Consider the following 22,187-nt stretch of genomic DNA (forward strand, 5'->3'; position numbering starts at 1 on the left):
TAACTCCATGAGTTAGGCAGTATCTTCATTTTACAGATGAGGAAACGGAGGTTCAGAAAGTACCCTGGCCAGTGACGCAATGAATTAAGCCAGCAGTTGGGATTCGAAGCCGGGTTCAAAGGCTGGACTCACCATACCGCCCTACCTGATAAGCGAGCACGTGCAGTCCCAGAGGAGTGACAGACCACAGGTGAGGGAGCACTTTACAGCGTCTTGCTAGACTCATTCCTCTTTAAGGTACTACCAGGAGGTTCTCAAACAGGGGCTTCCTGTCCCCTTTTCCAGGCGCACAGGTTGTCACAGCACCTGCATTAATTAACCAGTAATGCGAGCTTCGATTTAAGAGTAATTGCCAACCTTAACTGCCCTCTTCGCTGACAGGTTAGTGGAAGTGAAAACCACAGCAAAGTGCTTGAAAACCAAATGTGGTCACGTCCAGTATCGTAGGTTTCTCCCGCTGCTGTCAGTATGCACGTCACTCCCAGCCACACTTCCTGCCCGACTGGAAACCCAGTGAGGGGAGGGACTTTATCCTACTTAGCATTGGAGCATTCAGCGGGCACTAAATATTAGTTCAAATAGTCAAATACTAGGTGGCTATTAAACATAAAGCAAAAATAAATTATGGGAGAATTTTCCTAACACATTCAGTATACAAAGCAGGATTCTTACATACGATCCAAGTTTATAAAACTATATAGTCTAACTGGCCTCCCAGTGTTGCTCAGGAGCGTCTTAGCCACAGGTAAGTGGGCACAAAGAGCCCAGTGTGAGAAGCAGCTCCTTTACAAACGCCAGCCATCTGGAGTACTTTTCCATGTGACACTGGAGGTACAAATTTGAAGTCCTCGTCATTGAACTCCTCAGGGCCAGACCCTTAGCCACTGTCACGGGATCTCTTGCATCCAGGCTTCAGATGCTCTAGGGGGTGAGCAACCAGCCATTACTCCAAAGTACACCGATGATGACCCCCCAAAATAAAGCTCATGAAGCCACATGGCCTGTACCACACACCATCTCAAATGAAATCTTCAAATCTTCACCCAGGCATTTTCACATGATGTGGTTAACAAACTTCTATTCATAGAGAAACATGCACAGAGAATTCTGGAGGATGGATACACACCAAAACGCTGTCTCCTACTGTTGAATTGTGTGATGGTGTAATTCCTTGTTTGCATGCTGTTATCTAAACTTTTCTACAACGAACACATTACTTCTCTAAGTTATTAAATGCTTACTGAATGAATTCACAAAGGTCCAGTGCACTGGATACTGACTATTCCAAAATTACATTGAAAATTATCTTGAAAAAGGGACTCTGTCACTCAGTAACGTCAAAGTGGCCCAGCGTTCGTGCCATCTGAATATACAAAACGATGTGGTCCCTGCTCTTAACAGAATGTAGTGGAGGGGGGCAAGACGTGCACATACAAAAATGTTAAAATGCCAGGTAATATGAGTAACTGCCAATGGCAGATAAGCATGTTTCATGCAGGTTTGGAGAAAGGGCACATTCTTTTTGAGCTGAAGCCAGGATGGAAGGCTTCTTGGAAAAGGGGGTCTTGAACAGGACCTGGCAGGATTCAGATGAAAAGTCAAAGAGCAATCCTGAAAAAGGAGCCCTCCCCGGCCCCAGCAGACTGTGAAATTTGGGGATCAACATATGCATGGGAGTAAGTGAAGCAAATAGCCTGCCACTCGGAGTAAGAGAATGCCTGTGTTTCGGGGGAATGGTAAACAGTAAAACGGGGAGGAATCGGGCAGAGAGAGTAGAGGCTCAGGGTCAAAGACATTTGGGGGAAACCGGTTTAACCAAGTTACAGGCATTTCTTTACTGCAGGTATTCTCCATGCTCTCAGTAGGCTAATGTGCAGTGTCCTCTCACTAAGGGGGGAGATGTAGTCTTCTCTGATCAGAATAGAATCCTTTTCCACTGAAGAGATCTAAAGGCATAGCAAAACACTTTAGGAAACAATTGAACAAATAACCAAAGCAAAACAATGCAGGGCTTGAATGGCAAGGTACACCGGGCAGTCTGACCTTGACCTTCTAACAGGGCCTGGATTCACCCAGAACAAAGGAGAACCTGCTCACACAGCTCTCAGCTTCTACCCCGTGGAAGGAAGTCAACCACATACTGCTGCCACCAGGACATGTCCACCCACTATGTCAGAAGTCCCAGCCAAGGTCAGTCCTACCCCCATTCTTCTGAGAGTAACTTGACAGACAGCAGTCCCTTCCTGGTGATCTGCAGCCCTCGGAAGCAGCTCGCCCTCTTAAGACGTGATTAAAAGGCTACTACCGTGTTTTGCTGAAAATAAGACCTAGCCGGATCATCCGCTCTAATGCGTCTTTTGGAGCAAAAATTAATGTAAGACCCGGTCTTATGGGGGACACTGGAGGACCTCAAGCACAGCATGGTAAGAAGAGCAAGAGTTTTTTTAGTCTCGTGTGGTATAAAGCAGTTTGTTCAAATGGCAAGGAATTTTTATAAAATCAGTTCAGGAGGCCGAAATCAGCATTTCTTTAAAAAAAGAAAAAGCGAACGATGCATCACATATACAGAAGACAATGTTTTATAAAACTTCTCTGTTACAGTGCATTGACCTGTGTGTTCTAGACCGTGATTCAAATGCATCATACATGGCTCGCAGTTAAAACATTGGAAGGTTACTGCTCCAGAAGACAGAAAACTTGGGGCAGAGACTGGAGGCTGCGGCACTGTCCCAGGTGGGTGGGGGGAGTCTTTAAGGTGGAGGGGTAGCAACAGCAGAAAAGATGAACAGAAATACAGAGATGAAAACGTGGGTACCTGGAAACCAGTGAAACGCTAAGACATTATACCTGCGGCATTGGGGGAAAGGTGGCTACAACCATAAACAGACTGTGAAAGAGAGCTAGTCAAGAGGTCCCCAAGGGAGGCAAGGAGACGTATGAGGTGTGATCAAACAATACGGTGAATGTTTAAATCAAACCAATTTATAAAAGTAGAAGAAACTTTGCCGTTAATCCTCCTCAAAATACCCTCCCTCGCTTCGCTTCAAACACACTTATCCCACCGTTCTTGTCAGCTTCTGAAGCAGTTCTGGAAGTCCTCTTTCGTGAGTGTCTATAGTTGTGCTGTCGTGGCTGCCTCAAGGTCCTGAATTATTTTGACTTTGGGGAAGAGCCAGAAGACGCACAGGCACCATACCCAGTGAATAAGGTGGATGAGGACACACCGTCATGTTTTTGATACCGATGTGTGACATGGAGCGCTGTTATGATGCAGGATGATTTACGGCACACTTTAATACATACCTTCTCTCAACCTTAGCTCACATCCGACTGACTGCACTGAACAAGTTGAAACTTGCCACACACTGTTACTAAGGTTCAACACACCACTTCCTGTACTGAAGATCCCTGCCTTTCCATTGAATGGCACTCGGCAGCCAGCATTCATCATATTTTGTGGTCATAAGAGTGGCTCCGTGTCACGCATGGCTTCTGGTAGGGCAATTTCTGTCAAATAAACACATTATGGTGCATCCTCATCCATCTTATTCACCGGATCTGGCTCCAGATTCACCGGAGCTGGCACCATGCGACTTCTGGCTCTTCTCCAAAGTCAAAATGATTCAGGAGACATTGAGGCAGCGCAACTAGACACACAAAAGAGGACTTCCAGAACTGCTTCAGAAAATGGCAAGAATAATGAGATAAGTATGTGCCAAGAGAGGGGGAGTATTCTGAGGGGGATTAATGGCAATGTGTCTTTTGTTGTAATAATTTTTTTTATTTAAACATTCATTGTGTTTTGATCACACCTTGTATTTAGGGTTAAGATACATTTGGTTTCACAACACAACAGGACATCCAGGTGGAACCACAAAAAAAGTTCTCCCACACCACAAGTTCAAAAACAGGTCCCTAATACTGCTTTAATTTAGTCACCTTTTACGATATCATATTAATTCTCTTTCAGTTAAACGTTTTTATGTTCTGTCCTCGACCAAGTGGTTATGACTTCAAAAGGCACATAATCACACTAAAAAACCAATACCATCAGTTAGTTCCTGGCTATTACATTATTTACCATCCCAAGGGCTTCACTGTGATTGAGCATTTGATGGATAAGTACAGACAGGCCTGTCATTCGGTTCTGTGTGAGCACCATGGCTGCCACAGCACAGGGAGGTCCGAGCTGCGTGAGCCCTACTGCACCAGCACTGCTGGGAGCAAATTGTGCCAAAGGGCACACACAGTCTGCTCCCATCCTATAAAGCTGCATCGCTTGCTCAAGGGCCCTGCTGATCCAGCAAGGAGGCACGAGGGAAATGGCAGAACTCCAACAGATCCCTTTATCCAGGACTGAATCCCAATGTACATCAGAATAGACATAATAAAATGAGACTGTGGACCTAAAGGTAAAATGTCATCCCCACCAGGCCCCTGATAAAGGGAGCTCCGCTCTCCAGAAGCCTTTTCACAAAGTAAATTACGTTAATTACCAACATTTAAAAACATCCAACAGTTAAGGGCTCTGAATCTCTGATTTATTAGACAGCGTGGAAATAACAGGTTTGGATTATTTTACAAAAAGAGATCAAGCTGCTCAGACAACTGTTTGCTGGAGAAAAACAATTCTTCTGACTACTGCACAAGGACACCAGACTCCACCCTACACAAAGTCAGTAAGAAAGGACGCAGGCAAGTTTTTTGTGTCAGACAGAAAACAGAGAAATGCACATACTAAGTAACGTGTCCACAATGACTCTAACACATCCTTGAGGGGAAAAGCACGGATTTGTAGGAAGGAAAACAAAACTTTCCATAGAGAAACCACTTTCACGAGACGATTAGGTGGACCTGCAATGAAGAAAATAGATGGGTTCAGACTTTCACTAAGTTTTCACTGAAATTTTTAATAAAAATAAGACCTTACTCTGTATCAAAAGAATTTTTGAAAAATACATCATAGATAAAATGAATTTCAGTAAAGGTCTAAGTACCATTCAGAAACATACATTTGCATATAAGTAAAACAAGAAGTATGACAATAAAAACACTATTTGGAACCACCTAGAATAAGCCAAGCTAAGTTTGTGTTCTGCTTCAGGGCATTATATTGAAATGAATCTCATTCTCACTGTAATTTTTTTCTTTTTAAGCTTAATCACCAGCGGCTGGGCAACTGAAATGGACATGAGAACTATATAAATGTCATAGAAATATGTAAACCTCATTAATGTTTCCAAAAATTCATTTAGAGATAGAAACAGGTCCAAATAGATGCCTGTCTAAATGTACTGCAATTACGTTACAATTATTTTTCCAAATACACAGATATGCTCTGTCTTTTCTCAGCTCATTACTGACTCAAACAATTTGCCCTTCTGGGATCAATTGTTTGCTAATAAATAATTGTTTACAGTCCCAAAATGATGTTAGGAGGTTTTCTTATTAGTTTTCCTTCTGCACCCTAATAAGATTGAAGACTAGCTGATTCCCAAGAGTCTAACCTTAACCTCGCTTTGTTTAACAGCCCAGGAAATGATGAACCATCTGCTTCAGAAAATAATGGAAGGCCAAGAGGAAATATTGTTTAATTGTAGATTAACCTCCTCATGAGGCAGTCTGAAGCAGCTTTAGAATGAGCAACTATAACCAGCAAAAGAAACAAATGGCTCAAGAGCCTTTTGCTCTACCATTTAAGGACCAGAAAGAATGCAAAGGGATTTTATTACCTATATTTATTTACAAACATTTATTTCCACAGTGGAAACAAAATCATCAAGGCCAAAACTGATTCTCAAAAGTGCATTCACTGTTCTCGTTTTGTTTGCCCGAATACCTTTAATGAAGCAAACTATCAAACCATCTCATGCACTTAAGAAAGTCCTTGTTTAAAAAAAAAAAAAATTAGTAAAAACCTCTTTTCCATTATTTTCAGGTTCTTATAATTCTAAAATTAGTACTTTCCCCTGGTTTCTCTGTTAATAGTAATAAATCCATTGTTAAGGATTACAAATTGTTTTATTAGCATCAACATGGCACTTAAGTAAATGAAATCTTGTCAAGTACATGGTGACCTACAAGTTCAAAAGAAAAAAAGAACAGCGCTGAGATCAAAATGGCCGGCCAGGACAAGAAATACAAAAGTGAGAGATTAAATGCAAACACAGCCCTTTATGCACAGGCTTCACATGCTCAGTCTTTTCTAAAGACAAACCCATAAAAATATACATGATGTTGAATATTTAATATGCTGCCCTCTCTCAGGGACTCAATTTAGCAACGGTACTAGACCATTTTAATTCAGAAAAATATTGCAATCCTCAAAACATTCATAAATATTTGTTATTGCATAAATATTTGTTGAGGACTTCCTGCCAGGGCCTGGGTAGAGAGGGACAAAGAACAAGACAAGACACCCGAGGTGGGGCTTTTTATGGTTTAACAAGCGCCTGAGTATCAGTTTTCCCTTAAGCCTGGTACAAGTCATTAGGTAAAGAGCTTTGCCTTGTTGGTACCAAAAAATGTAAATGGTTCCTCTCTGTCAACAGTTAACACCAAGAGCTAAGGACATCTCAAAAAACTCAAAACTAAGGAAATTTGCTATTCCCGGCAAGGCCGTATTACTCTGGGTTTCCAGTAAGACCTGAAGGTCATTCATTTTGTGTAAATATTAAAGAAACAACCTCTGTGGAGAGGAAAGATTTTTAGATGTTCAAATTCTTAAATATCTTAAATAGAATTTTGCTTAAATAAATTATTCTTGAATTCCTCAACTTAATTTTGAAGCAATGAGCTAGTAATAACTCCAGAGAGTCAAATAATAGTGCCTATTCAAGAAGAATGAGAGTTTGACATTCTTCTCCACAAAACAACTAGGCACAATTTTATCCATCAGACGTCTATCAACCTACGGATATTGAAAGCTTGGGAGAACAAGATAAAATCAACTCCAGCCCTACAGTCAGCTGTAATATCGAGCAGGCATCAACAATGCTATTCATGAATTTAGAAAAATTAATAAATCCTGGGTTGAATGCAAGAAAAGGCTCAAATACAGGTGAAGCATACTCACTTGGGTTTTGTTTCTGCATCTGTCACTTGGCGAATGAAGATACCATCTTCAGGATGTTCCGTGTCATCCATTTCATACATATATGATGATGCTATTGCAAGTGTGGTCCCGTCATTACTGAAGGCAAGTGATGCGATACTGGTGGGGTACCGATGGAACTGGCACAATCGCTTTTTGTTAAACGGATCCCAAATATTTACAAATCCATCAGAACCACCTGCAAGTAATTTTGAAAGAGTTAAAGTGGTTCTTAAAAACAGATACAGAAAAAAACATGAACAAACAGTTTTTAAGGTCACAGAAGGTAAATTTTCCTAGAATACTGTACCAGATTTCCCCCCCCCTTAAATATCATACAAAGCAAGCACAATTTTTTTAAAAAAACTCTGCCTACGTATGTCTAGTGTCCAACAGGAAAATGATGCTATCTTAATGATTAGGTACAGGTTAGCATGCCATACGTTACCTGTGGCAAATGTGTTGTGGATGTTGTGAAAGGAAATCGCATTGACTGGGTAAATCTGTTCAATATTATTTTCTTTTAGTCTGTGACACTTGAAGGCATACTTCTTCTTCTGAACCTCAGGGCTTGGGTCCAAGTACTCAACCGCCACTCGGCCTTCAATAGAGCTTAATACATAACCCTGCCAAGAGGGAGCCAAAAGGCCAAAACTGGTGAATCCAGCTTCCAAAAATAAGGCACTAATTCCCAAATTCAACCCACACTAAAGAAAATTACTTCAAAAAAGAAAAGCAAACATGGCCAGGTTTTAACAAAGTGTTTGCTTAAGCTGTACTAACATAGTTATGACAATTGTAAAAGTTTAAGAACACTAATACTTGTTTTATTAAAAAAACAAAAAAGGCTATAATTTATTTTTCTTATGTCAAAGAGATAAATATGAAATCTGTACTTTATTTCTTTTTAATTCTTCAAAGTATGAAAAAGATTTATTCCTAAAAAACTACTTATGGAACAACAACAAAAATCTTAAACTTCCATTGTAAACTGGAGATGCATTCTGACAGAAAATTTTAGATATAAGACATAAAAAGATTTATAAATGCAAGCATATTTTAATCATGTATTTAAATCTCTGAAGTTGCAAGAAACTGCAATTCCTTATTATCAATGGAAATTTACCATACTCTGGAAAAAACCGTGATCACCACTTGAGGTACTAGCCTTTTAAGACAAAGGACCAAAAGAATAATTGACATAATTGCTTCAAGTTTCACAACCACTAAAGGACAGCCATAAGACTCCAAGATATGTTATTTTTAATGACTTTTCCTCCTGCAAAATTCCTATATAGCAGCTGACCACACCACCCCTTCGAATTTTAAGCACTTGCAGGGAGAAGGGGCTCACTCATCAACAGGGTAAGCTCATTTAACAATGATGATGGAAGGATGACCCACCCCGTACATCAAGAGTTAGTCATTATATGAAGGGCAGTGCCTCTCTAACCCCAGTGGCATTCTTGAAAAAAAAAAAAAAAAAAAAATCCAAGTTCTGCTCTGTTAGACTGGCTAAAGAACTCTATTAGTACTAGGGTTACACAAAAAAAAAGACAGACAGAGAGAGAACAGCAAATTCCAGATTCAAATTTGAATTCGCTGGCTTGTAAACTGATGTATCTGCCAAACTCTCCTTGAGTACTGTATGTCTGTCAAGTATCCTGGACGAGGATCACCAAGGAATCAGAAGACCTCTACTCAAACCACTGCCAGATTACGCAGCATCGCTGAACATCAAGGTCTTCTCTAAAATTGGGTTAACGCACTACCTTTTAACACAAGGATGTAGAAAGCACACCTAACAGCACATTTTAAATCACCACTCAAAAAAAGGGGTGGAGGGGAGCAAAGTTTTTAAAAGGCAGTAACCAAAATCATTATTATATAAGATCAGATTATTTTCAAATTCCAAAAAGAAGGGGGAAAGGTACGAGGGCCATACCTGCTTGTTTGGAAATGCGCGGATGCAGCGCGTCTGGTACTTGAGGCTGGACTCCCGGCGCTGCTGCACGTACCCCATGTTCCGCAGGTCCCACACCAACACCCTACGGCCGGCGGTGCCCACAATCAGCCGGTCTCCAGACACTGAGAGGGTATACACCTTTCAAGAAAGACCAAACCTTGTAAAAATCATCTACTTGCCCCAAAATGACATTTGTGCCCCAAAATAAAGTCCACTAATCATAAAACCATAAAAGGTTAGCTGATCAGGTCCTCAAATATTAGGTACCAAATTTCAAGTACTACAGTTACACAAACCAAATAATTCACACAAAACAATAAACCCAAGGTATTCTTAATACTTAACCAAGTACCATATAATATGTACATAGTCATTAATTCTGTAAAAACTTTTGAAGATATAATTCGCTTCACTACTAAAACAAATTATTAAACAATTTTTCCAGCCCTGTTTCAGTTAGTGACAATAAAAAAGTAAAAAATACTCAAAAAGGACACAATAAACCCATAAAACAATTCAAGATACCTTTCAAGGGGCTTCTGGCTTTTCACAAAACAATCATTTTCAAAGTTATTTTTCTATAACCACCTTTTGGAATGAGATTTCATGTTGTAACTCTAAAAATCTTGACTTTCCCACCTGTCACACTAAATAAAAGGCCTTTCCAGGAAGAGTGAGGGAGGCATCGTTAATTAGCTGCTTAGTTGCTTTGGTAGCATACAAACTCAAAATTAAAAGACAAGGACAGTGGTCTGGCACATGACAAAGCAAATTCTTATGCCCTGATGTCATAGTAAACACTCTAAGATACAGTTCATCTTTAGGGAAAATTTAAAAAGTGTATTCTCCCATGAAAGTATTTATCTTTTCCTTCATAATGATTTTTCTTCAATATTAAAACCATTTCCACAAAAAATTCCTATATAATAAACCATAGTATTCCTATATGCAACCATTTAGTGGTTATTTTCAAATAGGTTATTCAGGGACCAAACAGAGACAGCAAACTCATGAAAATGGTGGCAAAATGTATTTTTTTGATCATGTTAAATTTTTTTTTAATCTAGACTTCAGATACCTAACTATTGCTCTATTACTTTCAATTAATAAGCAACTCTAATTTAATCTGATTTAGAATTTTAAAACCTGAAGAATCATTATAAAAAAATGAAGAGGTTCCATAACATGGTATGACATCTCTTTAACATTCAGCAATTAAACCATACGGTTAGTAATCACTAATGTGTTAACTACGTATCACCAGCCAAAAATAACCAAGTTAGGCTTAATAGTATAACACCCGATAGTCTCCACAATCTGGCCTTAAAATTCAACTATTTTGACCAAAGGAAAAACAAGGAATTAAAAAAAATCGAAACAGATTTAATACAGACATATTTAAATAAGAAAAATATAAGGTTTACCAGTTTACTCAGAAAACAAAATGTTTGTAGAAAAATAGAAATTAACCTAAGACACATGAAACACCAAACTTAAAAAACACAAAATCCAGAAAGAAATCGATTTGTCATAGTACAATCAGAGTGGGAATTTTATCTTAAATCTTTATACAGGTGACACACAAGATTCTAATAGTGCTTTCTATCCCCATTGATCGTAAATCAAATGAAACCACTGTCATGCTACTGACTAGGTATATACATTTATCAAAGAAAGTATTAAAAAAAGTGACATAATGAACCTTGCTGAACCAATAAGCAGCTTGATTCAGTGTGGCTGTCTATTATATGATATTCTGTCAGCAATTTATCACAACTCTTAACATGTTACACACAACCATAAATCAAAACTAGAAACAATGCAATTATTTTATTCTGAACAAAGGTCTTGCCAGGAGTAGCTTCGACTGTGATGTGACAAAAATAATGGCTCTTTGGATGCACTACAGTATATAATGATGGCTAACAGAACTGAATAGTATATTTACATTGAGAAAATAGACTTAAGGATACTTTTAAACTGCTAAACCAATCAATCTTTAAAATTAACTACCACCTAAAGTCTGATGAGGATACAGCAAGGACGCCCCATTACTTTCACTGTACAGATAAAAAGTTAGAATACACAAAGATTCAGTTTTAAGAAGCTTCGCCCACTAGTCTTCAAACTACATGTCAGTATTAAAAATAAATAAATAACTGGTAAAAGCCAGGGAATATGAGCAACTTTCTCCTTAAACGTGAAATAACCCATTTAACCCTCTTAACAGTAAACTCAAATGAAACCTCGGGTCGTAAGTGAAAATGGAGTGCTCCATCCCACTTTCTGGTTTGGGCACGTCAAACCCAATTTAAGACAATTGAACGGTCTTTGCTAAATGACTTCTCTGAAAAAACACTGAGTTGCTTCTGAGGCCTGGGATTTAAAGTATTAACAATACATGGAAATTTATTATTTAAGCTCGTGCTCACAGTACAAACATGACAGCTGCCAGGAAAAAGTTGGACATTTTCTTTTGCACCAAAATATTTCTAGGTATTTGGGCTTGTAAAATAAATTCGTCAGGTCTTAATCTCTAAATGCAATACCATATTCATCAGACATGCAGCAAATCAAGGACCATAATTCCTGTCATAAACATAAAGTGCCTACCTTTTCAGGCTGAGAGAAGGTACCAGCATTACAAGGAGTTCTGGGATCCCACAATTTCACTGTCTGATCCCAACTCCCAGTAACCATCACATTCACTTCTGGACAGTATTCAACACATCTGATAGGGGCATCATGGGTTCCAACAAGATTTTCTATAGGAAAAAAACAAACAACACTTAGTTTTACTAAATCTACTAAACAAAGATTCCTCAAGTGAACAACAGAAAGACGTGCGTTCGACTACTATGAATCCACTCCCACCAACTCTATGGAAATATCTGCACACAGAAAAATTTCTCCATGACTACAAGTCATGCATTCTTCTCTGCCCACTTTACAGCGCACAGTATAATTCACAGGCACAGTACATATCAAAGGCTGACTTGAATTTCAGATCACATTAAAATGATGGCATATCTGTGTTCCTTTCTTTCCTCACTTGATTCTGGATTCCTTTAAATCAGGAACGTTGTTTAACTCTAGCTCTGACTGTATCTAGTGCAGGTTGATACATGGTAGGTATGCTCAATGCCTGCTGAATGAACAAATGAGTGGGTAACTCTGGTCTGGATCTGGGTAAAACTTACCAAATTAAGCCAATGCTTATTTAAGAAACTTATTTAAGTGGTAAGAGATTATCTGAGATCTGGAAATAAGGAAGGCAGGGAGTCTTATGATGAATAAATCCACTTCGTTTTCATGGTCAAATTCCCAACACACAATTTCTTTCCTTTTAATTTCAACTCTTCACTGTCTCATTAATTCATTCAACTAACATCTAGTGAATGTCTACTATGTGCCAGAATCTATGCCAAAAACAGCAAGAAACAACATGTGTGGTGTTGACCTTCCAACAGGAACACTACCTATTTAAACAGGAAAAATCTCATGAAGTTCAGTGACGACCTTCAGAGAATAGCTGATCCCCTTAATTATGGTCTCTAATATCGAAAATCTTTGTTTGCTTTTCAGTGTTTTTTCCCTCCTAAGTTTTTGAACAAATAGGACCTAAACCTGCAGACTAATTTACGTCGATTAAGCTGCTAGCAAACAAAACTGAACATCTGCAGTTTTAAGTGACATGACAAAGTGACTTTTGTGCAAAAGCCTCTTCTGATTGAGTTATTGTGACAAAACATTGTGCCTATCCTCCCACTGTCCAACTCATACCCCCTAGTCACCGCTGTGCCTTACCATCTCCTTCAAGTACACCTTAGTCTAATGTATGCATATACCAAAAAACAAACAAACAAAAAACAGCTCCCCTAGAGTTCTGTGCATTTGGGTTCCATTACAATCTCTGCTTTGCTCCAAAGTCACCATAACAATTTGGGTGTCAGGCAGAGAGAGAGAGAGAGAGAGAAATACCATATTATCTCATTTATAGGTGGAATCTAAAGAATAAACAAAGAAAAAAACCACAGAAACAGACTCATAGATACAGAGAACAAACTGATGGTTACCAGTTGGGAGGAGGGTTGAGGAACAGGGCGAAAAAGATACAGGGATTAAGAACAAATTAGTAGTTACAAAATAGTCACAGGAATGTAAAGTACAGTACAGGGAATATAGTCAATACCATAATATCTATGCATAATGCCAGGCGGGTAGTAGATTTATTGGGGGATCACTTCATAAATTATATAAATGTCTAACGATTAGGTTGGTGCGAAAGTAATTGCAGTTTTTGCCATTATTTTCAACCTTTTAAACTGCAATTACTTTTACACCAACCTAATACTATGCTGTACACCTGCAATTAATATAAAGTAATACTGACTATCAACTATAACTGAAAAAAAATTGGGGGTAGCTGGGCCTTTAAGAAATTATTAACTAAAAGAAAATGTGTCATCTTGTTAATTCATGCAACTGAAGCATATCCTACGCTAAATAATGATACAAACAGGATTAATACAGTACCCGGGCAGGATTGGCTATTTTATAACATTAGATTTTTTTTTAAACCTATCTTCCTTCAGTCCACACGAAATTAGCTTCTGAAGAGAACTCTAAAACATCAGCCCTGTCCTGGAAACCCTAAGGAAAAGTACACCAACTCAAGGTCCAGTCCACTTCTGAGGACAAGGGAAATGTCAGACTTAAGTGTCCCTTCACGTAAACACTTGAGATACAGATGAGAATTTGCTTTACTGAAAAAACACATGCACACTATTTTGTGATCAGTAACTTAATGGTTATCATTTAAACAAAAAAATTCCTAAATACAAGTCATGTTTGCTTATGTCTAAGAAACTTGGGAATTAAGCAATTCAGAAACTACTCTTCCTAAATAAACATTTATACTCTAGTACATTAGCTGAGAAAACAAACTGGTGAAAGGTGGCCATATTACCTTGATCAGTGTTCAAATCATGCATTTTCAATTGATGATCTAATCCTCCACTCCAGGCATGCGTTGGATCCTACAAAATAAAATTTCAAGTCATCTGAAACAGAGTGTTAGAAAGTGTCTCAAAATTCCTGTTTCTACAGCCAACTGTTCAGTTTATGCACAGATGATGTACATTGGGCTCAACTATTCACTGTAAACACAAACAAAGCACAAAAAGTAAAGCCAGTCAGTGATCACAGAAACTGTCAGGGAGTTAAGAACGGTTCACCACCCTGGCTGAAGAACAAGCAGGCATTCCTACTTACTAATAAATACACCTCCCGTCTAATAAGACACCCAATTTCTATTGTCTTGTTGCAAATTTCAAATACAATTATCATATGTCAAAACCGTTTGCAGAGTTATTCCATTAGACTCCACTTTTAAGGGGACAACGAGTTTCCAACGTTTGCATGTCCCCAACGCCAAAAACCAGTATCCAGCTCAAGGCAAATGTTCGAGAAAATGTGATGAGCTGTCCAAATGACTCCACCGACACAAGCCTCTGCCCATCACTGGAGGAGGGTTGCTATTAACGTGGGAAACCGTTACATACAAAGAGCAAAACCGGAAACCGAGGCCACCTACATAGAAGGCGCAGTCCAGGACCGCACCGGTGTGCTGGTACTTGAGCCGCATGGAGTTGGCCGGCACATCGTAGAGGCGCACCGACGTGTCCCAGGAGGAGACCAGCAGGAACTGGGAGGTGTTGGGGCTGAACTTCACCGAGGAGATGCCGTCTTCGGGTGGCTGGTTCAGCTTGAACTCGTTAGAACCGGTCATCTACGGAACAAGCGCCCAGTCAGAGACCCCGAAGGGCCCGGGGTCGCAGAGCTGGGCTGACTGATGGCTGGGCAGCGGTGGGGAGCCCCACAAGGGAAGGACCTAGAAAACGTCGACGACGGGGTCTCCGCGCCTGCGCAAAGCCCGCGCGCCCGCCACGGTCGGGACTCGCCCCCTCCCCCAAGGTGGGGATCCGGCCCCCTTGACCCCCTCCCCTGCCGCCCCTGAAGCGCCCCAACCCGACTGGCCCGCGCCTCCGCACCCCTAACTTCAGCCCTCAGCCTGGCCCTCCGCATCCCTCCCCTCTGCGGGCTCCTCCATCTCGGCCCCTCCCCCGGCCCTGGATGCTCCTAAAAGAAAAACGATGGAAGCGAAACGCATTCCCAGGGAACAATTCCGCCAGCTCCGGACCCGGGGAGCGCCCGCTTCCGCGCCCCGTCGCCTCTCCCCGCTACCTTGGGTTCCCCTCAGAAACAAGTTCGCAGACGCTCGCCGCCGACTAGCTTCCCTCTCAGCATTCGCGAGCGGGGCGAAAGAGGCAGAGAGGAAGTTCCAGCGAATGCCTGCCATTGGCTGATTTCAAACGCCAACGTCTCACTCTAGGCTTCCGATTAGTCCGCTCGGAGGGCCGGCGTCGGTCAACCCAGCCATCCTCTTCCGGCTCAAAGGCAAACCGCGGCTTTTCCGATCACGTGGTCTAGCTTTACCACATGTCTGAGGCTCCCCGGCTCATGCTAGATGAGTGAAAACTACAACTCCCAAGGAGCATCGCGCCAAGACTGCGCTCACATCTTCTCGGCGCGTGTGCAGCAGGCTGGGAGATGTAGTCTTCCTGAGGCCGAAGCCCTGCCTGTGCTCTGAATAGTAGGCGCGAAAGGTGCTCTTTCCAGTTCCACCCTGGGTTCTTCACTGTCTGAGTTAATCTCGTAGACACAAGAACCCCATTCTGGTCAATACTTCTATAGAGTTAAATTATTCTGCCACTGGACGTACATACGCCTATGAAGTTAACCAAAAGTTGGAGTGGTGAAGGACATATTTACTTAATTGCATTATTTTGCCCCGAATTTTTCTCATTTTCCTGGAATTTCCGCATGGGAACCAGGGTCTCAAGTTTCCCATTGTCTTAAGATCTATTGATCTCATAGAAACTCATCTTTATTTATACTATGCTTTATCTCTTAATTCCATCTTTCCACATTTATTGAGGGCCCATTGTGTGCCAGACCTGGTGAGAGACTAGAAAGATGCATTAACCAGACCAGTCCTTGCTCTGGAGGAACTCCTATCCGGATAAGTGGACAGACTGGAAAACAACTTGCAGTGTGTTAAAGCTCAAAAACTTCCTTTAGACATATGTTTAAATGGGGTCCTAAAATGACAGCTCCAAGCTTCTTCCTGTTCACCTCACCAACACCCCAACAACTCCCTAGAGTTGCACGCTCAGTTTGCTCCATTTTTTGTTTCTGAAATTCTCCACAAATAGGAGAATCAAGAAGCTTGCTTCCATAATAAGAAATGATTTGATCTCCATGAAAGAAAAGCAATACTTAATTTGTAACTAAAATGCTGTGACTCAGTTACTTTTGAATATCAAAAACTCAGTGAAAATTTTCAATGTAACCCACACTATCAGTACTCTTTTTCACTGTCTTTTGTGAAAAAAAAATCTTATTTTATTACGTGACTTTGACTGAAGTGAGAGGAAATTGTTGAGGTTGAAATGTTTAATTTTTAAGGTACATTAATAGAGAAAAAAGTTTGGTCTTTATTCATTCACATATGCTGACTTAGGTGCACATCTTTTATAATTTTTGACACAGTAAATGCACACCCAACCACCCTTCTCCTCACTGTATTGATGATATCACTGCTAAAAGGACAGATTCTTGCCTCCCATCTCAGTAATCCTCATACTTGGTTCTTTCTCTTCTCTTTCAACGAGGTAATGGCCAGGTTAAGAATTTAAAAATGCAGTGCCTTGTCTCCATTCTAACTTTGGTTAAATAATTTTATCTCCAAATAATTGTATTTGGTTCCTTCTCCCAGTTGTTTATTTAATTCTATCAGTGTTTTGAGATTCTGAACATGAATTATCCACTAATAAAATCTAAGTGTATTTCATTATCCAGTGTGTGTATAATTCAGGCCCCTCTAGGCAGGCAGTTGCAGCCGGACTCGATTTGAGTTTTAAGAAACGTCAATCTTCTAAATCCAGTTTAGAACCTGAAAGGAGGCTGATTCTTTTGCTGATTATTCAAATGAATTGATCGTCTTGAGATAGGAAATCTGGACACAATGGATTATTAAACAACATTTTATATCCAAAAGCAAAGTGTGTGTGTGTGTGTGTGTGTGTGTGTGTGTGTGTTTTCTTACTTAGTTGCCAGTGAGAAGAGGAATTCCTAGAAACTACACTGTTGGATCACCTTTGACTGCTAATTTCTGGATTAGTAAAAAGAGTGAAATAGCCACTATATGACAAACTGGAAAAGGGTCATCCCTGAAATCTTCAGGGCAAGACTTTGCCCTTAAGTGACTACAGTGGCTACAGGAAACCACTTCCTGTAAGAAAAGTCTCCTAAGGAGGATATAGTGACCCAATACTTTTAAAACCCTGACCTCTTGGGAAAAAAGCAAAGCAATCTATTGAAATGCAGACAAAAATGATATGGATGGAATATTCCTATACAAGCAGTTCCTTGAAAGCAATTTGGTTATTTCTGCATGGAATATGCAAGTAGCAACTTTTGAGGAAACAATTTAAAGTGGGTCATCTGGAAAGAGACAAGTTCATTGAAATAAAATATGTGTATCAAATAAATCAGAAAAAATGGATCCAGTGTCACTTTTGTTTTCCATCTTGGAATATTCAATATTTAGCATAGTTCTCTGCAAGTACTAGGGCCCAGTAAATATTTATTGAACTCAGTTGAAATGAAATACATGCAACTGAACTAACAACATTCGCAGGTAACATCCTTCTGATGTCAACTTGAAATAAATTGCGATTTATATGAAATCTAACGTGAGAAGATTTTTTAAAAAGGCCTCAAAATGAACAACAGACTAAGCATTTGAAACAGAATATTGCGGGTCACATAGACGGTTTACAGATGTGTTGTATACTTTCACAAAATGCAGATAATTACTCTCAAAGAGGCAATTCTATCACAAAAATGTTCCCCCTTCGAGAGGATGAAACCTGGCCTCTGTGCTGCGGACTCCCGGCAGTTTTGCACCGACCGTAGGGGGCTGGGAGGCCCGGGGCTGGAGGCTGGAGGCCCCGGGAGCTCGTCCCACGTGACACCAACCCTCGGCCTTCTCTAAACACAGGCTTCCTTTTCTTACGTTTTACAAGGAACAGGTGGCTGCGATCTAACTTTGCTAGACTCTGGGATTTGCATGACACTTCTGCCGTTCTTCTGTCAGTGACGCGCCCTCCCAGGCCGGGTGCGAAACTCGGCTGTTGGGACGCGGAAGTCCATTGGCGCCCAGGCAGCACACCACCGTCCCATCTAGCGTGAGCGGGCACGTGCTTGCCTATGCTCCGGCCATTTAGCCACGTACAATGCAAACTATAAACAACAACAACAACAAGAGTGTAGCCTTTGCGTCTCGCGCTTTCTTTGCCCAGTTTCCAGCCTCAGATCCCTCCTCTGCCGAAGTGCCGCCTTTCTGCGCCCAGGTCCTGCGCCGCGCGGAACACACAACTGTGCCGCCAGCCCGAGAACTGTGCGCGACCGCCAGCTTGTCGCGCCTGGCTGCGGGACGAGCCAAGCGGGCTCTTTACCTGGTCCAGGCAGCGCCGCCCCTCTTGCCCTGCGCCCTCGGAGAGGAGGCTCGTATCAATGGTTGAGCCAAGTTGCACGACGCCCTGCTGCGGCCAAGCCCAAAGCGATCCAGGCTCTGGGAAGATGCTCGCTCCAGGGAGGCATTCGCTTCTTCAGCGAGGCCTACCTGCCCACCTCTGCTCCTTTCAGCGCGGGCTCAGGAGCTGGATTCAGCCGGCGTGAGCCTCAGCCAGCTCCCAGACTGGGTACCAGGGAGTGGAAGGGAGTACGTCTCCAGCCTGTGCACCGCCTTAGCTGCGCCAGCGTCCCAACCTTTAACCCCTGACCCTGGCCCCACCCTCCAAATGGGGCGAGCCAGCCCTCCTCTAACGCACACCCACAAGTCCCTCCACTCACAAGCGAGGAAACCTTCCACGCGTCAACACGCCGGGCAACAAATGCCACCAAAGTTAGCAACGATGCTTAAAATGTTTTATTTTTTTCCTCTTTAAAAATATTTACAGATCTGACATCTCTCTCTTTCTCCCCTACCCATCCTCGGGATGAGGGAAACGAAAAGAAGCCTTAAGATAATTGTCCAAAGCAAGCCCCCAAAGGCTGGTGTGACTGGCCGTATGTGCATGTACATATATACAGGTGTGTATATGGGGAGAAGGTTGTACCGGTTTTCGTTGGTGTTTTTCTGATTTTTTTCCCTAGGTCGATCTGGCCGAAACTCCCATCCCCACTACCACCCGAGAACATCCCCTCCAAAGTGGTTTTCAAAGCATACTGGTTGTTTTTGGGTAGAAAGCTGGAGATCTGGCTTTGAGGAACGCCGATAAGTACCCGAAACAATCAAAACAAAAAGTAGAGCAGAGGCCATAAATAAGAAATAATGAATACACATGGTGTATTTCTTAATATTTCTGGCAACACGCCGCCGTGCTCCGGAGCGCTGGGAGAGGGGCAACCCGCGCCAGGCTCCCAGGCAGCGGGAGGAGTGCGGGGAGGCGCGGGGCCGGCGGGCGGGTCAGTAGTCGAGCTTGTTGTAGAGGTTGTAGAGAGGTAAGGCCGAGAGGTTGCTGCCGGGGTAATAAAGCGGCGCCGGGAAGGCGAGGGAGCGCGGCACTGGCACGCGCAGCAGTGAGCTGTCCCGGAACACAAGCGGCATTCCCACTAGAGTCTGCGCCGACGCGTGCGCCATGTTGGCCGCCTCCAGCTCGGCGGAGAGCTGCCGCTTCCACTTGTTGCGGCGGTTCTGGAACCAAGTCTTGACCTGGGTCTCAGTGAGCTGCAGGCTGGAGGCGAGGCAGGCACGCTCCGAGCTGCTCAGGTAGCGCTTCATGTCGAAGGTGGACTCGAGCTGGTACACCTGGCTGCGCGAGAAGACCGTGCGCGTCTTCTTCTTGGCTGAGCCCGCCTGCCGCTCTGCGCCGCCGTCCCGCGGTCGCTCTGGCCCCGGAGACGGCGAGCCCGCGGGCAAGAGCCTCTCTTTCTCTTCTTTAAAGTCCGGGTGCGAAGGAGAGAGGAAAGGTGTGCGCTCCGAGCTCGCGGGCCCTGTGCCTCCGCTGCCCTTGGGGGTACCTGGTGAGTGAGAACAGAGAGGCCATGGAGTTGGGGAGCCTCCAAAGACTCCAGCTCTGGCCGGCAGGCGGCCGCTACCTGGGTCCCATCTTTCTTGGTCCCAACCCCTTCCTCTTCTGGGACCCAAAGCCCAGCAACCCAGCACCCCGGCCTTTAAAAAGCAACAGGAGAGGTACCCAGCTACTTCGAGTCTGGGGTCTCTGTGCTCCCAGCTTTATGAAAGGACATGTGGCAATAGGGGGAGGAGGTCTGGAGGTGGAACATTAGCATCATTTTAAAAGGTGATTTTGCCTTGTAATGACTGAGCTGGAAGAGTTCCCTGAGCTTTATAGGGTGGCATCATTTCACAGGCCGTTTGTTCGGAAATCATGCTAAGGACTAACACGGGGCTCCCCTTCGTCAGATGTTGTAAAGAGGAACCATCTCTGAAAGGCACCATTGTCAATCATCTTGGAGGGCTAATCATTCCGAGGAGGAGGAGGAGAGAGGGAGAGAGGGAGAGACAGAGACAATGAGAGCGGTTGCGGAGAAGACGCTGAAAGAGATTGCGGTAGAGACAGACAGACAGACGGTTCAGACCCGACTTCCAGACCTCGTGTTCGGAAAGGATCAGATGTGCAATAGGGGATATTGAGGGCAGAGCCGTGGGTGCGGCCCGCCCTGTGCCCAACCCGCTATGCTACACTCCCCCAACCCAACTTTCCCCAAGCCCGCGCCGCCACTCAAGGTCTGTGTTCCCGGTCTCCTCCCGAGCGCCCGCCGGGCGGAGGAGGCAGCACCGCGCGCGCGTCTCCTCCCCTCGGACGCGGACCCCGGGCTGCGGCGGCTCTGGCCGAGGGGGCCCCGCGCGAGAGCTCCAGCACAGCTTCCCTCCCCTAGAGCTTGCTCGCGGCCGACCCGGCGGCGTTGCGATCCTTACCCAGGCAAGGAAAGGGGATGGGGGGATGGTGCTTGGGGCCGGGCTCCTTGGGGCCGTGCGGGTCTGGGCAGAAGCAAGCGGATGCCTTCCAGCCGTCGTCCGGTTCCTCCTCCTCCGAGGACACGGACAGGCTGCGCTTCCTGGCCGGCCAGCCTGCGGGCTCTCGTGGCGCCTCCGAGGGGCCCCCGCCCAGGATGGACTGAATGGTGAAGCTGGAGACGCCGCCGGCCGCAGGACACCCCTTGCCCGCATCTTCCTTGCTGCCCATCCTGGGTTCATAAGAAATCGGAGGAAACCAAGAACTCCCTTTAGAGACGGTCTGAGTGGAAGGTGGTGCAGGCAGGCAGGCAGGAGGGGGGGAGGGGCGGGGAGGGGAGTCAGGGGGAGGGGGCGGCGAAGCTGGCGAGGGGTCCCCTTCGCGCTGAGGACACGCGGGCACCGGATGGCTGCGCGGGGGTCCTTGCCCTCCGGGCTCTGGGTGTGCCCGCCCAGCCCCGGCGCAAATGCCCCTTCTTTGCCGGCCAGCTGGCTGGGTCTCCGGCGGTGCGGAGGTAGCGTGGCCTCATTTGCATAGAGGTTACCCGCACGCCGCCAATCGCAGCGCCGCCGAGCGGCCCCGGAAATTTTCAAACAACCCAGGCCGGGCAAGCAGTGCCTGTGCGCCCCGGAGCACGTCGAGAGTCAGGCGGGCATAGACTGCGTCTAGCCAAGGACAGACGGGGCCGAAAACAGAATAGATTCCAGACCGGGTTCTCGGCCTCTGTGGTGGCTCTGACCGCTCGGACTCCGGCCCTCTCGAGGGGCAGAGACCGCGCGGGTCTCTGAGCTGGAGTGGCCCGACGCCTGCCTCATGAGGAGCTAGCACAGGCTGCTCCACGATCCTCCCCCAGCCTCCCACCTCTTCTCGTCCCGAGAAGCAAGCAGAGCTGGGAGGCCCCAGACCAACGCTCCCAGCGCGGGAGAGTGGGGAGTTTAGGAGCATGCGCCTTGGAACTGATGTGCTATTCCGGGGAGTTTAGTTGGGAGACCAGGAGCAGACAACTTCTGCCCTGCCTCGC

At 44.0% G+C, this 22,187-nt stretch overlaps 2 protein-coding genes across 3 annotated transcripts in view; both read right to left on the bottom strand.

The window, feature by feature from the left end:
* Positions 1 to 4,519: 4,519 nt before the first annotated feature.
* Positions 4,520 to 15,446, bottom strand: BUB3 (BUB3 mitotic checkpoint protein). Its single transcript, XM_019714936.3, has 8 exons — positions 15,306 to 15,446; positions 14,656 to 14,850; positions 14,029 to 14,098; positions 11,673 to 11,824; positions 9,039 to 9,197; positions 7,542 to 7,719; positions 7,076 to 7,292; positions 4,520 to 4,854 (listed from the first exon to the last, which is right to left on the bottom strand). Exons 2-8 carry the CDS (start codon positions 14,848 to 14,850, stop codon positions 4,845 to 4,847), a joined length of 981 nt encoding a protein of 326 aa, XP_019570495.1. The 5' UTR covers positions 15,306 to 15,446; the 3' UTR covers positions 4,520 to 4,844.
* Positions 15,447 to 19,098: 3,652 nt separating this feature from the next.
* The window catches only part of HMX2 (H6 family homeobox 2), an 8,384-nt gene continuing 5,295 nt past the window's right edge, over positions 19,099 to 22,187 (bottom strand). Inside the window, exons 2-3 of one of the 2 annotated variants that reach the window (XM_019714923.3) lie at positions 21,130 to 21,398; positions 19,099 to 20,210 (exon numbers count right to left, since the gene is read on the bottom strand). In XM_019714923.3, coding sequence (XP_019570482.1) covers positions 19,657 to 20,210; positions 21,130 to 21,397 — 822 coding nt within the window. In that variant the 5' untranslated portion in view covers position 21,398 and the 3' untranslated portion in view covers positions 19,099 to 19,656. Of the gene's footprint in view, positions 20,211 to 21,129 lie in introns of both variants that reach the window. The other variant, XM_019714924.3, reaches the window with a different exon arrangement.

This window comes from Rhinolophus sinicus, chromosome 15, assembly GCF_057876585.1.
Source record: "Rhinolophus sinicus isolate RSI-liver-muscle chromosome 15, RSI-T2T, whole genome shotgun sequence".
Taxonomy (NCBI): Eukaryota; Metazoa; Chordata; class Mammalia; order Chiroptera; family Rhinolophidae; genus Rhinolophus; species Rhinolophus sinicus.